The 17,073-nt window shown below is 42.2% G+C and overlaps 1 protein-coding gene across 1 annotated transcript in view; it reads right to left on the reverse strand.

Moving 5' to 3' along the window:
• Positions 1 to 12,814: 12,814 nt before the first annotated feature.
• The window catches only part of LOC121316322 (forkhead box protein N2-like), a 29,484-nt gene continuing 25,225 nt past the window's right edge, over positions 12,815 to 17,073 (reverse strand). Inside the window, exon 6 of the mRNA XM_041251375.1 lies at positions 12,815 to 17,037. Coding sequence (XP_041107309.1) covers positions 16,487 to 17,037 — 551 coding nt within the window. The 3' untranslated portion in view covers positions 12,815 to 16,486. The remainder of the gene's footprint in view (positions 17,038 to 17,073) is intronic.

The raw sequence follows: 17,073 nt of genomic DNA on the forward strand, positions 1-17,073 counted from the left end.
TAACTGCTCTACACTTGTGGCCAAAAATTGGGCTTAAATATCTTGGAATAATCATTTCAAAATTTGCAGATAAAATAGTCCCTTTAAAATTTACAGCTCTTCTACAAAATATCAAGGAAAAACTAAAACTCTGAAGTAAATTGCGTTTATCTTTTTATGGTAGGGTGGAAACTATCAAAATTAGTATTTTACCCAAGTTTTCATACTTGAGTATGCTGCTGCTCTGTGTTCCTCACATTTATTTATATAAACTTAATTAAAAGACACTACGTGGTCATTAATAGTAACACACAGTTTCAACATTTGTCACAAGATTATATTGTTTTGTTCAATTCTGATTAATTGCAGGAGTTGAAAGCAAAGTTTTCACTGCTGCTGCCAGAGGGAAGCGCTATGTTAATCGATCAGTCCCAATTAATCCCCAGTGCCTCATGGCAATGAATGCAGTCTGACGCGTGGTGAAAGTACTGAGTGAAAGTGATGTTTGGTCCTGAGGTGAAGAAACTCAGTCCGTATCCACAATGAGGAAACCACTTAACGAAAGGCTGAAAGCTACTGCTATTATTTATGACTTTTTTCTATAGAAATACTGTGTCTGCTCTGCTCTGGTGAGTGTCTGTTTAGCAAGAGAGTGAGCGCACGGTTCCAGTGTCATCTCCTGGAACGGATTGGATTAAACCATTATCACAGTTAAAGGCACCGTGTGCTTAAGGAGTGGTCTGTAAACAATCACCACTACATCCTCCCTCCCTTAGCGCCGACCTTGGGAGGCAAAAGTTAGAACTTGTGGAGATATAACAGTAACATAAAAAACAAGCATTTTTAAACTTTTTTTCAGTACTCGTCTGCAACTGTATGTAACCTTATAGCTGCTTACAGCCTATTCTATGGAACCTGGCATAGTCAATTCTTTGGGTTCTTGGTCTACGTTCTGGTGATGGGGCTACCCTTACATTGTCTGGTGGCACCAAAGCTTCAAGAGTATGGTTTTACTCTGGAACTGTTTCAAACAATTCTGTTTCACAGCCATCACTGTCATGTGCACTGTGGTTAATATATGTTGTCTCACAGCTGGCAGAGAAGCTTTCCACACCCTTACTCCAATCTGTCATCACCTCTTTTGAAATAAGGGTGCAGGTTGGCAATATAAGGAGACCCTCGACACCAGCCAGTCTGTGGATCATCATGAACATTCACCGAGGAGGTCTGTTTCACTTCTCTGAAAGGGCCTTGCCATTCTACTGCCAGCTTGGCAGCAAACCTGCCGAGCTTGGATGATATTGGATGAGCCTTCAGCAGGGCCATTGTTCCCACATGTAGCCCTTGTAGCTCTTCTCCTGACTCAGTTGAGAATATTTTGTGTTCTGCATGGCTAAGTCATACAAATCCTCCAGTTATGTATGCAGAAACTGTTCATACCTAGAAGGCTCCACTTCATCCTCTTTGGCTCCTGTGAAGTGGCCAACAAAGTTCATGACCTAGATTGAGCCTTGCAGGAGAAAATCTTATTGCCAGCCCAAGACATGGTAAATGTTCATCCCATTTGGCATGATCTGCCTGTTTAGGTTTATCCTTTCCACCCAGTTGGTTTGTGGATGAAAATGGATGGTATGCTGCATTTTTATCCTCCATGCATTAACATGCCCATCTCAGTTGGAATAACTCAACCCATTTTGTGAAGTGGTCTGCTACGACAAAGAGGTACTTGCTATTTTTTTCTTGTAGATGGGAGTGGCCCCATTAAATCCACAACCAGTGAAGTTCATGGCATGGTTCATCAACCTTGTTTACCACCACTGGACCTGGTGTAAGCTTGTTATCACATTTTTATGAGTGTTCCTGCTGCCCATGTGTCACACCATCCTAGAATCATGGACTTTATTTCTCAGTGGCTCAGGTACATAGACCCACCAGTTGTCTTCAGCTGTTTGGCTCTCTGTGTGTTTTTGAAATACTAGAGAATCAACAATAAAAAAGTAACTGATTATCTGACTTGCGAGCTGCTGGTCCTTCTTGCTCGTGGACAAATTTCCCCCACGTAAGATTCAAAAGATTTCTCTTGACTGGACATAATTTTGTTGTTCTTTCAAACTCTCCTCCCTAATGAAGGGAATTAGTTCCTCCTCTATCGAGCTGGGAGGTGTTGCCACTACAGCAGTAACATCCATGAATTTTGGTGGAACCAGGCATTCCATCTCCTCCTCGTCCTCGTCCTCCGGGGGTGCCATCTCTGGAACTGGGGCACGAGACAAAGCATTTTAACCTAGGTTATCTTTACCTCTGTTGTGATGAACTTCAAATTCAAACTCTTGCAAAACAAGTTTCCACCTACCTAGCTTACCTACACTGTCTTTAAGAGAGTGGAGCAATTTGAGAGCACTGTGGTCAGTGAGGTTTAAAAGCCCTTCTCTTCCAGGTAAGCTCTGAACTTTTTTACTGCCGACACAATGGCAAGGCACTCACATTCCACAGTGTAATAGCACCTCTCTGTAGCTGTGAGTATATGGCTGACATACTCTATATTCCTCTTGGTCCCATCCTGGAGCTGGTAGAGCACTGCCCCCAAGCACACATCACTGGCGTCAGTCTGCAGACAAAAGGGACGTGTCATATCGAAGTGGTTAAGGGTGTCAGCTGAAGCCACGGCATGCTTGAGAAGACCAGTACCATTGCTTCCCCTTCCTCCTCAATTGGTTCAGTGGCTCCATAATTTCAGCTAAATTCTGTAAGACTTCATCACCCAGGAACCTTTGCACATGTTTTATCTTCCTTGGCCGTGGATATTCCACAATGGATCAAGTAGTAGCTGGATCCTACATTTTTCTTTTGGCAAATTCACTTCCCATTTGCAGGTCAAACCATGCTTTTGTAGCCTCTGTAAAACCTTTCCGAGATGCTCAACATTGTCTTCGAAAAATTATTATGTCATCAAGATGTGCTAAACATAAATTATACATCATACCTTGAAAGACCTCCCCCATCAGTTGTTGGAATGTGGTGGGTCCATTTTGGTCCATGTGGTGGGTCCAATTTCAGCGTACCAGAAGCTAATCATGACAGGTAGATCATCTGCTAAATCATAATAAACAAGATCCTGATTTCAGCAGCGTACCAAATCAGATTCATGATGATGTTGTTCAAGTGGATTAACTTAGTACTGTGAAGGATAAGACTAACGTAGTACACTTACTTGTCCTAAGCATTTACTGCTTAAAATGTTTTGCAGAGACAGCTGCATTTTTCTGCTAAAATGGCAAGCACATCTGAAAACTTTATTCTGTACATTTCTTATGTCAGTCAGATCTGTGAGAAAAGTCTTGCATAATATAGTCCCTACATTTTAAATACACTTTCATACTCTTTTCAGTTAACATGCTTTAACTATAAACAACTAATGGTCCATTATCATGCAATTAAACTTTTCTGTTCCTATGCAGCAGCGTCGGCAACTTATATGCCAGTACAGTATGATCCGCCATTTTGAAATGTGCATGAAAAAGCATTTATAAACATTTATTTTTACTTTAAAATGTTTGATTTAATAAAAATGAATCTTTCTTTTTCTACCAGGATCCTTTTATTTATTTATCTGGCATTGCATTCTAGATATTGGATGAGTAAAGAAGGGTTTCCTTTCAATTCGAAGACGACCACCAACATTACTTACTGTATGGGATATGCCTGCCTATTGGGTAGGTATTACTGAGCTCTTTATATCAGAGCTGCCGATAGGCCCCTTTCTGGGATGACGCACTTAGTCCCGCCCACCGAGGGATTAAAACCGTCATCCTAAGGACGCCATTGCTCTTTTTGCTTCTCAAGATGGTAGGTAAGACCTCTGTGTTAAACTGAGAACTGTTGATAGAAAAGAGCTTCCTGAATCGACTGCAGTTCCTCTTCATTCATGCTGAAAGCCTTCTTGTCGCTTTCCCCAAATCAGTGACACTAACTGAAGTTTATTTTTCTGTCTCCTCAGTTCCAGCAGCCTGCTCACTTGCGTTGCAGGCTGCCTTTTTTGTTACTGTAGGTCGTATGTGAGCAACTGCCTGTGCAATATTATAATAAGTGTGTGTTTTTTCTCTCTAAAAACTACACACTTGGGAGAATACAGTTCCTCCACGGGGCTAGGCCTTGCCGCATCCCCGCTGTCGAGTGATTCCACAAGCCGCCGTCTGGCAGCTGGATTAGGCCTTGTTTGTTTGGCAGTCTCTGTGCGACCCCCATCTGCATATAGACGGAGCACTGTGCTCAGTATAACCAGTGCACGTGGTGCTCAGTCAACCTAGTGCTTGGTGCACACAGTGCACTTATTGTTCAGTGAACTCTGCACAAAACACATGGTGCAATCGATGTTGAACACTCCACCGTGATGACGAGCAAAGGCAGAGTTTCATGCTTGCACGTCCTGTAGGGCTAAAATCCCTCAGGAAGACAGGCATACCCTGTGTGCTCAATGCTTGGGAGTCCAGCATGCCGCCTTGGCCCTTGAGAGTGAGGTGGCTTGTAGCATCTGCGCTGCTTTTCAGCCCTTGGTGCTAGAGAACTGGCTGGAAAGGGCCAAAAGGGTGGGTTCTGTGTCCCCTGTGGCCGGACCATCGGCGGCTCTCGGAGCTCCAGAGCCCCTCCTTCATGGACTGTCCCAGGACCCCTTGCTGGACATTCCCCAATTGCAGGTCCCCCGTAGCTGCTCCCCATCTCCACAAGCGACATGGGTGAAGCGCTCGAAATAGGCAAGGGACATCATGGACCTTAAGGCTCAGATGGCCCAAGTCCAGGAACTCCTGTCCAGACAGGTACCTGCAGCCCCAACCGCAGTTTCTAGCTCTGCTGCTGCCTCATGTACCATACTCTCTCTCTCTTGGGGGAGATCAGGGTGAACGGGAAGAGGCGTCACAGCTGGCAGGGGAGGACATGCTCTCTATAGCGGCCTCCTGGGTCGAGGCCTCCTTCTCCTCTGTGATGGAGGTAGGAGGAGAGCCCGACCTCTGCCAAGGCGGAACCTGGCTCCGATGTGGCCTCGATAGCCAGTGCCACCGCTATCAAGCTCGACGTCAGCACTGATGGAACATGCTGCAACTTTTTTGCAAGTCCCTTGGATGCCAGTGGCAGAACCATGCTGGTCCATGTTTCGGACACAGGTGATGGCTTCTCGTTCACAAAAATTCCCGGCCTTCCCTGACTTCATGGAGGAGGTACGCTTATCCTGGGATCATCTGGCCTTAGACCCAAGCATGCTGAAGCAAGCCATGCAGCTTGCCTCCTTGGAAGACGCAGAGAAACTGGGCCTTGCAGGTTTTACCCCAGTATACTCCATCATTGTAGCCCTGGTCCGCTGGTGGGTGGATTGGCCAAAGACCCTGTGTGCCCAAACCCACAATGTAGGGTTACGGAGACATACCTCAGGAGGGCGTATGAAGTGGAGGCACAAGTAACCCGCCTGGCAAACACGATGGGTAAGCTGACATCATATATGGACGGTGTACTGTGTGAGACCCCACTCCCAGCCAAGGGCCGGTGGCCACTGAATTGCACCTCCTCTCAGGCAAGTTGCTCCAGATCTCCAGTCTTCAAGGGCAAGCGCTAGGCCAGAGCCTGGCTAGTCTGGTTGTAGCTCGCAGACAGCTAAGGCTGTCACAAGCAAGGGTTCCCAACAGGGATAAGACTGTGCTGCTAGACGCGCCCATATCCCCAGGACATACTTTTGGGCCAGTCGTGGAGGCGATCCTGCAGCAATCCCACCGAGAATGCGAGGTGTCTCGGCAGGTGGCTGTGTTATCCCCCACCCCCACCCCCACGGAGTGGGGTACTACTCAAGATATTTTCTGGTGCCCAAAAAAGATGGCTGGTTTTGTTCTCCACCACTTCCTCCCGGTGCATCAGGGAGCACATGTTCTGCTCCGGAGGGACAACACAACAGTTGTTCCCAGGGTTACATCAAATTGCCTTCAGGCTTTTGACATCGGCTCAAAGGTGTCCCTACAGGCGACACACATTCCTGGAGTGACGAATTAGAACATAAGAACATAAGAAAGTTTACAAACGAGAGGAGGCCATTCGGCCCATCTTGCTCGTTTGGTTGTTAGTAGCTTATTGATCCCAAAATCTCATCAAGCAGCTTCTTGAAGGATCCCAGGGTGTCAGCTTCAACAACATTACTGGGGAGTTGATTCCAGACCCTCACAATTCTCTGTGTAAAAAAGTGTCTCCTATTTTCTGTTCTGAATGCCCCTTTTTCTAAACTCCATTTGTGACCCCTGGTCCTTGTTTCTTTTTTCAGGCTGAAAAAGTCCCTTGGGTCGACACTGTCAATACCTTTTAGAATTTTGAATGCTTGAATTAGGTCGCCACGTAGTCTTCTTTGTTCAAGACTGAACAGATTCAATTCTTTTAGCCTGTCTGCATATGACATGCCTTTTAAGCCCGGAATAATTCTGGTCGCTCTTCTTTGCACTCTTTCTATAGCAGCAATATCTTTTTTATAGCGAGGTGACCAGAACTGAACACAATATTCAAGATGAGGTCTTACTAGTGCATTGTACAGTTTTAACATTACTTCCCTTGATTTAAATTCAACACTTTTCACAATGTATCCGAGCATCTTGTTAGCCTTTTTTATAGCTTCCCCACATTGTCTAGATGAAGACATTTCTGAGTCAACAAAAACTCCTAGGTCTTTTTCATAGATTCCTTCTCCAATTTCAATATCTCCCATATGATATTTATAATGTACATTTTTATTTCCTGCGTGCAGTACCTTACACTTTTCTCTATTAAATGTCATTTGCCATGTGTCTGCCCAGTTCTGAATCTTGTCTAGATCATTTTGAATGACCTTTGCTGCTGCAACAGTGTTTGCCACTCCTCCTACTTTTGTGTCGTCTGCAAATTTAACAAGTTTGCTTACTATACCAGAATCTAAATCATTAATGTAGATTAGGAATAGCAGAGGACCTAATACTGATCCCTGTGGTACACCGCTGGTTACCACACTCCATTCTGAGGTTTTTCCTCTAATCAGTACTTTCTGTTTTCTACATGTTAACCACTCCCTAATCCATGTACATGTGTTTCCTTGAATCCCAACTGCGTTCAGTTTGAGAATTAATCTTTTGTGCGGGACTTTGTCAAAAGCTTTCTGGAAATCTAAATAAACCATGTCATATGCTTTGCAATTATCCATTATGGATGTTGCATCCTCAAGCAAGTTAGTTAGGCACGATCTCCCTTTCCTAAAACCATGTTGACTGTCTCCCAGTACCCTGTTACCATATAGGTAATTTTCCATTTTGGATCTTATTATAGTTTCCATAAGTTTGCATATAATAGAAGTCAGGCTTACTGGTCTGTAGTTACCTGGTTCAGTTTTGTTTCCCTTTTTGTGGATCGGTATTACGTTTGCAATTTTCCAGTCTGTCGGTACCACCCCTGTGTCAAGAGACTGCTGCATGATCTTGGTTAGCGGTTTGTAAATTACTTCTTTCATTTCTTTGAGTACTACTGGGAGGATCTCATCCGGCCCAGGGGATTTGTTTATTTTAAGAGCTCCTAGTCCCTTTAACACTTCTGCCTCAGTTATGCTAAAGTTATTTAAAACTGGACAGGAACTGGATGACATGTGGGGCATGTTGTCAGTATCTTCCTTTGTAAAAACTTGTGAAAAGTAATCATTTAACATATTTGCTATTTTTTTTTCTTCCTCTACGATTTTGCCATTTGTATCTCTTAAACATTTAATCTCCTCTTTGAATGTTCTCTTGCTGTTGTAATATTGGAAAAACATTTTGGAATTGGTTTTAGCTCCCTTAGCAATGTTTATTTCTATTTCTCTCTTGGCCTTTCTAACTTCCTTTTTGACTTGCGTTTGCAGTTCTGTGTACTCTTTCTGCGTACTTTCTTTTTGGTCCTTTTTTAATGCTCTGTAAAGTGCCTTTTTTCGCTGAATATTTTTTTTTAATTGATCTATTAAACCATTTTGGCAATTTAGTTTTACATTTAGATTTGTCTACTTTAGGGATATAATTGTTTTGTGCCTCTAGTACTACATTTTTGAAGAACAACCATCCTTCTTCTGTGGGTGTTTTCTCTATTTTACTCCAATCTACTTCTGTTAGTCTCTGTTTCATACCTTCATAGTTTGCTTTTCTAAAATTGTAAACCTTAGCTTTAGTCATTTCTTTTGGGGATTTAAAAAACACTTCAAATGAGACCATGTTGTGGTCTGAGTTTGCCAGTGGTTCTCTGACCTCTGTTTTAGTTATTCTATCTTCGTTATTTGAAAAGACTAAATCAAGGCATGCCTCCCCTCTAGTGGGTGCCTTCACAAATTGTGTTAGGAAGCAGTCATTTGTCATTTCCACCATTTCTATTTCATCCTTCGCGCTACCCACCGGGTTTTCCCATTTTATTTGGGGGAAGTTGAAATCCCCCATTAGTATGGCTTCTCCTTTGCTACACACATTTCTAATGTCATTGTATAACAGATTATTGTGCTCACCGTCTGAATCTGGCGGTCTATAGCATGCTCCTATTATTATGCCTTTTGAATTTTTGTCCGTTATTCTGACCCATATTGATTCAGTTTTATTTTCTTTGTCCAGGTTTAACACCTGGGCTTCAAGACTGTTTCTTATGTATAGCGCTACCCCTCCTCCTCTTCTGTCCTGCCTGTCTTTCCTATACAGTGTATACCCACAAATATTAAATTCGTCCCCATCACTCTCAGACAACCACGTTTCTGTAACACCTATCACATCATAGTTACCTGTTAGTGCAGTAGCTTCAAGTTCTAGAATTTTGTTTCTGATACTTCTAGCATTTAGATAAATACATTTAATGGTTGTCTTACCTGAGTTGTTGTTCTTGTTTTGATGCGGTCTCCCTTCTGTTTTTTTGTTGATTTCTCCCCCCTTCCTTTCTAGTTTAAATGCTTCCGAATTCTTCCGAATGCTTCCGAATTGGGCAACGGGCCTTCTCTCGATGAAAAATCTGCATCCGTCATAGTGGTGACTTCACCCTCAGACGGTGGAGTGCATTTGGAAACGATTTGGGAAGGCGCAGGTGGTTCTCTTCGCCTCAGCAGAGACGGCACACTGCCCCCTGTGGTACTCCCTCCACCGCTTAGGTAGAGTGGCCCAGAACGCTGCTCTACGCATTCCCGCCGATACCATTACTCCCGCCCTTTCTCGAAAAGGTCCAGTTAAAGAAGGCATCTGTTCTCCTCATGGCCCCCAGATGGCCCAGGAGAATCTGGTTCTCGACCCTGTGCCAGCTCTTACAAGACCAGCCCTAGGAGATCCCGCTTCGTCTGGATCGCCTCATTCGGGCGAGAGGCACTCTTTGGCACCCGGAACCAAGCAGGTTCCAGCTATGGGTCTGGCCCCTGAAAGGAACCGATGGTTAACATCAGACACAGTTGTGGGTACATTGTAGGCTAGAGCAGTTTCCGTTAGGTCGTTGTATGCCTACAAGTGGAAGTATTTCCAGAATTGGATATTGTACTCTGACGAAGGCCCCATTTGAGACAGTACACTCCACAGAGTTGAAGTATCTGTCTTTGAAGACATCCGTCTTCTTAGCTATCACCTCAGCTAAGCGGGTCAGTGAAGCTATAGGCGTTGTTAGTGCCCAGCTCCTCTATGTGTATTTGGGACAATGGCAGCAGGGTGTCACTACGTACAAACCCTGCCTTCCTCCCCAAAGTGATCACAGCCTCCCACATGAAGCAGTCGGTGGAACTGGAGTCCTGTCATCCACCCCTGTTTTCTTCAGAGGAGCGTAAGAGATTGACTTTCCTTTGGTCAGTGCCGGCATTGAGATGCCACGTGGATAGGACAAGAGCTCTACGTCATTCTGACCAGCTCTTTGTCTGTTATGGGATAAGGACCCTAGGACAGCCCCTCTCAAAGCAGCGGCTGTCGCACTGGATTGCGGACACAGCCCCGACTGCGTATGATGGTGCTGGCTTGCCTCAGCCTGGGAGGGTAGCCGCACATTCCACTAGAGGGTTAGCTACATCATGGGCCATCTTCAGAGGGGCATCGCTGTCTGATATCTGTACTGCGGCTAGCTAGGCATCACCGCATACTTTCTCCAGGTTGTACCACATTAGGCACAAGGGTCCTTGAGGGTGTAACCTCACAAATCAAAGGGGCTGATGTGGTCGGATTGAGTATTTTAAGTCTAAAATGGTTCTGATTGTTTCAAAAAGTCTTAATGGAGATGGGACCCTATTCAAAACAGGCTTTGTCTAAAAAAGACTGACGTGGGCGTAGTGACTCTGAGTACTTTGCCGATGGAGCCCAATGTGCTGCTAAAGATTGCTGTAATTTTAGAGATGATGAAACGGATAATGTAGCTGCTATCCAAAATGAAAAATAAATAAATACATACATATATAAATAAATACATGTCTATGTATTTATTTCTTATTTTTTTCCTTTTCATTTTGGCATAAAATATCCTCCATAACTGGAACTATAATTACATGCAGTATACATTTTTACCACATGCTCTTAATGGAATTTGCTCGTATGAGCAAATATTTTTACTATAAGTTTAACTGCTCTTCGTCAAAATCGCTCTCATATGTTACTGTATTTATTTTCTCATGTGATTTTGCTCTTGCTTACTGCTGCCTTTATTATTATATTTTATAACTGCTCTTATCTGAAATGTGATATTAGTCACCCTGGATAAGGGCATCTGTCTGCTAAGACATACATAATAATAATACAAAATTAGGCTACATTAAAATAGGAGCTCTCTAAACTTTACTATTGTTCTCTTTGACCTGATGTACTTGCCCTATTATTGTGTTCTATTAAATGTATCTTCTCTTCTTTCTCCGTATCTCCTGAAACACACCCCATTTGTTTTTCTCCACCTTTCAATCCCACCTGTCCATTGATTGCAATCCTGAAATCCTGAGTCATTTGCGTCATTAACATATAGGTTTCTCATTTAAATACTAAATTATTTTTCCACCACCTTTATGTAAATTGCACCCATTCCACCTGTCAGAAAACAGCAAAAAAGTGTTTCATTTTATGATAGAAACAACATACGAGATAAGTTGGGTTAAAACAGACAGAGGCAGTGTGTTCCAGACTGTCAGAAGGCACTATATTCAAGGCTAGTATGTTTACTACATCCTTCCACTCGTTCATTCCTAGTAATAGATCCCATTACCTCATCACGCCAGCAGGGGTCAGCAGTTCTCTCTTGCCTCTGAAAACCTCGGCTCTTAACCACTGTATTGATGAGTCAGATCAGCTTGAACAAGTCGTTAAAGGGCTTGCATCTCACCCCTCACCCCCACCGAATGTTAGCAGCAGTGGGCACCTTTATAAGCAGTCATGATTGTCAACATATTCTGTTACACAGAGCATGACTATGCTGGCTACCTGGTGGTTGAGTGCTGATTTTGTGTGCTGCTCTTAAGAAACGAGCAGCCTAAACTGAAGATTATGCTTCTATGCCTCTTCTGTTGCTAAATTTCAATGCTGTTTATTTGTATACAATTCAAATAAGTTGCTTTCTCAAATGCACCTGTGCTATGCTTCCTGATCAAGCACCTCTAAGTTGGCGTTTCAGTTAAAGAGGTCTCTCATAATTCTGTTTACACCACAAGCACGGGTGTATCTAGCTCAGGTTACATTGTTATTCCACTATTCCAGTGCAATCACATGCTTGCCAGGACATGTTTCAATGCTTCTTGCTTGCATTCCAATCCAGCGGGGTGCTGCAGATATTGACAGGCTAAGCTCAAGGTTCTTTCTAAAGATGGTTGCCAGCATAAACAGGGTTCGAAATGAATCCGTGTCGAAACACAGTCTGTTAAAAATTAAAGATCCGCCACATAAAATAACCCCCGAATTAATTAATTTCATATGAATTTTATTTATTTATTGTTTTAAATGAGACCAATTTTATTTCTATTTATTTAAAAAAATATACTCCTGATATAACCCTTAGGTGGATGTCCTTCCATAAATGCACTTCCGTCAGGGTTTGTGGTTTACCAGGACATCCTCCTGCGGCAAATAAAACCCCTAACCTGCAAACGATCGCTCTGTGAGGCACATTTTCCAATGACAAACATTAGCTGGCATTATAGTTGTGTAGTGCTTGTTAAGTGAAAACTATTCAGTTAAATAATAGCAGCACCCAACGAGAAGGCGTTGTACTAAAGTATATTTTGATAGCGATTAATTCAAAACACTTACTTACACGATAACTTTTATAACCATCACCACCCCACCCCCCCTAAAATTTTTTTTTTTTTTTAAATAACTTGTGATCTGTCTTGTTAAGTTAAATTCAAGGCTTGAAGTGTAGGCTCCAAGTGATGTCACATCCTTCCTAGCAGAGCAAAATGAGGTACAAGAGGTTGGTAGCAACCCAAACATAAACTAATCCTCTGGACAGCCAAATCCCTTTCTTATACAAGAGGGAGTCTCGGTAAAGCGACACAGCCACGTCTAAAGAGAACAATACTGTGGGGGGCCTCATTGGTACAGTGTGTACAGTCTGAGCAACAGAAGTGGGAACAGCAAAACCCTGTCAGAAATAAACACAAGTGTTTCAGCACTGGAGGAAGTAAAACAAGCCAACAGCACGGACAGTAAGGAAACCAGCCATATGACTGGTGAACCACCAGATCCACGCTGGTCACCTGATCAGCTTTCCGCCAATGGAAGTGAAACGTAGTCTACTACATTAGTGCCAGTACTACTGTACTGGTCTTATACACGGCTTTAAAACATTTACTACAGATCTTTAATATCACATGCATCCAGAACACCACACAGCATTGTTAAAACAAGAACATTTTATTCAGCAATACCATATATAATGCAATTGCATATCTTTGGTGAAAATAAACTTTATAAAACATTTTATTAACAGAGGTTAGCATACAAAACACAAAGTGTGTCTGTCTAACAGACAGTGCAGACAGCTTAACTCACAGTTACACAAACAGATATTGTGTTGGCAGCTTTAAAAAAAAAGAAAAAGGCCTGTAATCAAACTTTGATTATCTGCAAGATTTATTTCGCCAACCCTATATCACTTAAATCAGGTAATGCTAATATTATATGGCAAATATATAACAATACACAACCTGGTCATTCTGGCAAGTTGGCTTAAGAAAAGAAATACTTGTAAATTACACTATTGTATCTTGAACCCCTGTATCTACTGCCGTTCTATACACCCCCTTGTTTGTGATAGCTCGTGACTTCACTGATCTTTATAATAAATACAAAATAAAATCTAAAAATACAACACCCTTGAGAAATGTGTCGGGATCTGGTAATGGCACTGTCACACGCTGGCTGCCGAATCATTCCTTAGGAACAGTAACAAATCCAAGACATCCGACACTTACACTTTACAAGTCAGCTCACTTTGGGTTTAATTTTTTTTGTTGTTGTTGTTGTTTCTTTTTTAAAATAATTGCGAATGGTTTTAACTAGCTAACTAAAACATAATCAAGACAAAAAAATAATAAAAAATAAAAACCCAACCCCCAAACTACATCAAAGAACATCAAAGTAATGCAACTGGCTAGCACAGATTGAACTAGTTTTTAGTAGTCCATGGGACTAACATGGCAAATGTTTTACAGTTTTAAGTGCCAAATCCGTCAGTTCTGCTAATTTACCACAACCTGGCCTACTAAGAAAACCTGGTAAGTCGTATTGTTTTTCTCCACTCCCCTGGTTTCTAGAGGTATTTTTTAACAGAGCTTTCAGGGAGTCGCTGGGATTTAAATGTCACTCACTTTTCCACTCCCATGGTTATATTTTTGTCTAATCTTACCATAAATGCAGTTCTTTTCACCATGCTTGTCTTTTGGTATTGAAACAGACTTCATGTAAATTAGATAGATTTTTTTTTCTAACACTGCATCGGAAGTGGAAATGGTTTTCACCTTGATCACGTGACTCAAAGGAGACACAGCAAGTTTGTCTTACAAGGGCTGGTGGGAGATAGAGTTCCTGAGAATTCAGCCAATCCCTGCTTCTCCTATGACTCTATTTGAGATTCTCCCAAGATTCCAGCAGGAAATGGAAAGCACAAGGTGATGTCATTGATTTAAGAATGTCCTGTTACAAAACCATGATTTTTCAGAGACAAGCACAGTGAACAGAGCAGCTTTAGGCAACATTACCTAACTTAATTTTCTAGCTTTTAGTGCACAAATTCAACCCCTTTCTTGGCAGTTAACCCAATTTCAAATATATACAGAGAACAGCACGTCTAAACCGCATCTTTACTGTCCATTAGATCACATTAGGAAGGGTAAAGCAACTCAAATGTTATCTCTCTTCACAGTCATGCTTCTTAGAAGGAAGAGCTGCTATCACACAATATACAATACGTCACAATTGAACAATTCTGGGCAGTGGCATTATTTGCTTAGTGCAAGGCACTAAATGACTATTCAAATTATTTTTCGAATGCGACTTGTAATATTTTAAAATACTAAACCGACTATTTTAATGGCTGTAAATCACAGTAATAAGTACTGACCTTCATTAACTTATGTACATGTAAATATGTAAGTGTGTACAGACGGACCGTAAAAGGCAAAACAAACTATATATTTTCAAATTCAGAGAATTTAATAAATTGACAAAACATGTATTAAATAGGCAGCACTGAATGTTTAATGCCGATTACCATGACTCGCAAAAGCCCAGTTGGACCTTGGGGAATCAGCTGTACCTGGGAGTAATCTCTATAGAAAAGTACTGAAATGGGTAGTTAGGCAGCTTTTACTCAACATTACAATCTGTTGTTATCTTCCAGCATTCAAACATTTAGCACAGGAGTCGAACAAACAGTAAAGAATTGCCTTGGACTCTGAACAAGCTCAAGGAAAAAAAGAAATGCAGATAAAAGCCAAGATAACAAGCTAGTTTAACGATCCGTTTACATGAGGCTCTGTAATAAAAGGGTCTCATTGCACAATTGCCGGGGCAGTGACAGTGGTGGAAGAAACGAGAAGCCTTCTGCAACAGGCTCAGAGGGGGGCACCTTGGTAGGGTCTGGGCAACAGCAATAAACTAGTGCCCGAACTCACCCAGTAGGTGTAAACGTCTTCCACTCAAACAATAAACCAACAACAACATCATCCAAATAATAAGAAGAATAAAGACCAGTGTTAATAATAGAACATCTTTCAGTAAGCCAAAACGGAACAAGAAAAAAAGGAGAAATATTGAGAGAGCACTTGCTTTGACTGTCATGCAGACAACACAGGGACGACCGCAAGAGTCCCCAATCTGACAATGGACAGGGTACCACCATTTCAGAATTGCAGGTCTACTCTTTCAAAAGTAAAGACGTTTCCTCAAAAAAAAAAAAAAGCTCCCATTTCATTTTATATTGTAGAAGTTTCACGTATTTTAAATATATGGTTTATTGAAAACTGTATTGTAAAATATATGGAACACCTTTGGGAATGCATATGCCATTTTGTAAATGTAATAGAGTACAATGTTCTCTTTCCACATGGGACTGATGCCCCATTTCACTGCAAATGTTAACATAAAACATGTCTGCATTGGTTTTCCCTGGTCGTATATTTGACAGTTAAAGACAGGTTTCTCTGTGTTCCTTTCCTACACAATTCTAAAGGACTTATTTAGAAGGAGCAGATTTGGGCTATGGTTAGAAATTCATACTTCTGCTGCACTGTCCAACATTTGAAGTCGCCCTGTCCCCATCCCCTGATATATCTTCTAGTGCCACTTTCAATTTCTCTCCTTTTCAGTCAAAAGCAAGATATGGAACTGCTGCAATCTGTTTTCTAAGGAAGCCAAAGTCCGAAACACACTCTGCTGCATCACGCTGCTTTTATGAATTCTTCATCCATGTCTCTTCATCAAACTGTATCTGCAGCCCACACTGTAGTATCTTTGCAAAGAAAAACAAAACAAAAAAAGAATAATACAAAAATAAACTGAAAAGTTTGTTTTGGAATAATTATTGCATTTTGCTTTGTATCTTAATTCTCTAACAAAGTCTTCTGACAAAAAAAGAATGGCAACATGTTTTTTTCCTTTTTTTTTTTTTTTTACATCTTGGCAGGAGAAAACAAACTACAACTACTAAGATGATGGGTAGGTGTTTGGATTTGTTTTTTATATCCATGCATTCATCCTTGTTTAAATAGTTTAATTGTATACTGAGAAACTGATGGGAAGGAAGCATGCAATTATACTAGTTAGGAAACTTTTTTTTTTTTTGCTTGGTTTGTTTACAGGTAAAAAAGAAAAAATGATGAAAGTGTTCATGGCAGTTCTTGTTATTTATGTCATTTCCCTTAGAAAAAGTCTCAATATGGCTTTGATCTCCTTTGTGAACTATAATATTGCCATGTGGGATTCTTTTTTTTTAATTTTTTAAAACATTTTCTTTAAAAAAAATAAAAATTAAAAAAAATAAAAAACACAACAACAAATCGCTGGCTTCCTTATTTTTTGCTTTGCCTCTTGCTCTTGGCTGTGCGTCTCGAGGCATCTAAGCACGTGCGAATGCCTGCGAGGTGCAGTAAGGACCCAGCTGCCTCCTTCAGCTCCTCATCGATCTCCTGCTTCACTTCCTTGCGCGGCTTCTTGCCGGCCGGGCCCTTGGCTGCACGCTGCTGGGACCCGTAGCCGCTGTCTCCCAGCCGATCCTTTGCCTGCTCCAGCTCCTCCGCCAGGTCCGAGTCCTCGTCGCTATGGAAACCCTCACTGCCCGCCCGCCGTGCTTGGGGGGCGTACTCGAAGGCCTCATCGACAGAGGACAGGGACGACACGCTGGAGCGAGACACGCTGGAGCGAGACACGCAGTGCTGCAACGTGGCGCTGTAGTTGTGATCCTCCTTGGGGTCATTGTTGACGACGGCAGTTTCTGGCCGGGAGAGATCGATAGGGTTATCCTGCACCCCTGGCACCCTGCTGCTGCTGCTGCTGTGATGGTGGTGGTGGTGGCTGTAGCTCCTCTTTCGAGGCAGCACTCTGGACTGCCCAGGCTTGCCACCTGCAACAAGAAAGAAATTAAAATCGGTCAATTCCA

This window comes from Polyodon spathula, chromosome 5 (genome assembly GCF_017654505.1).
Source record: "Polyodon spathula isolate WHYD16114869_AA chromosome 5, ASM1765450v1, whole genome shotgun sequence".
Classification (NCBI taxonomy): domain Eukaryota; kingdom Metazoa; phylum Chordata; class Actinopteri; order Acipenseriformes; family Polyodontidae; genus Polyodon; species Polyodon spathula.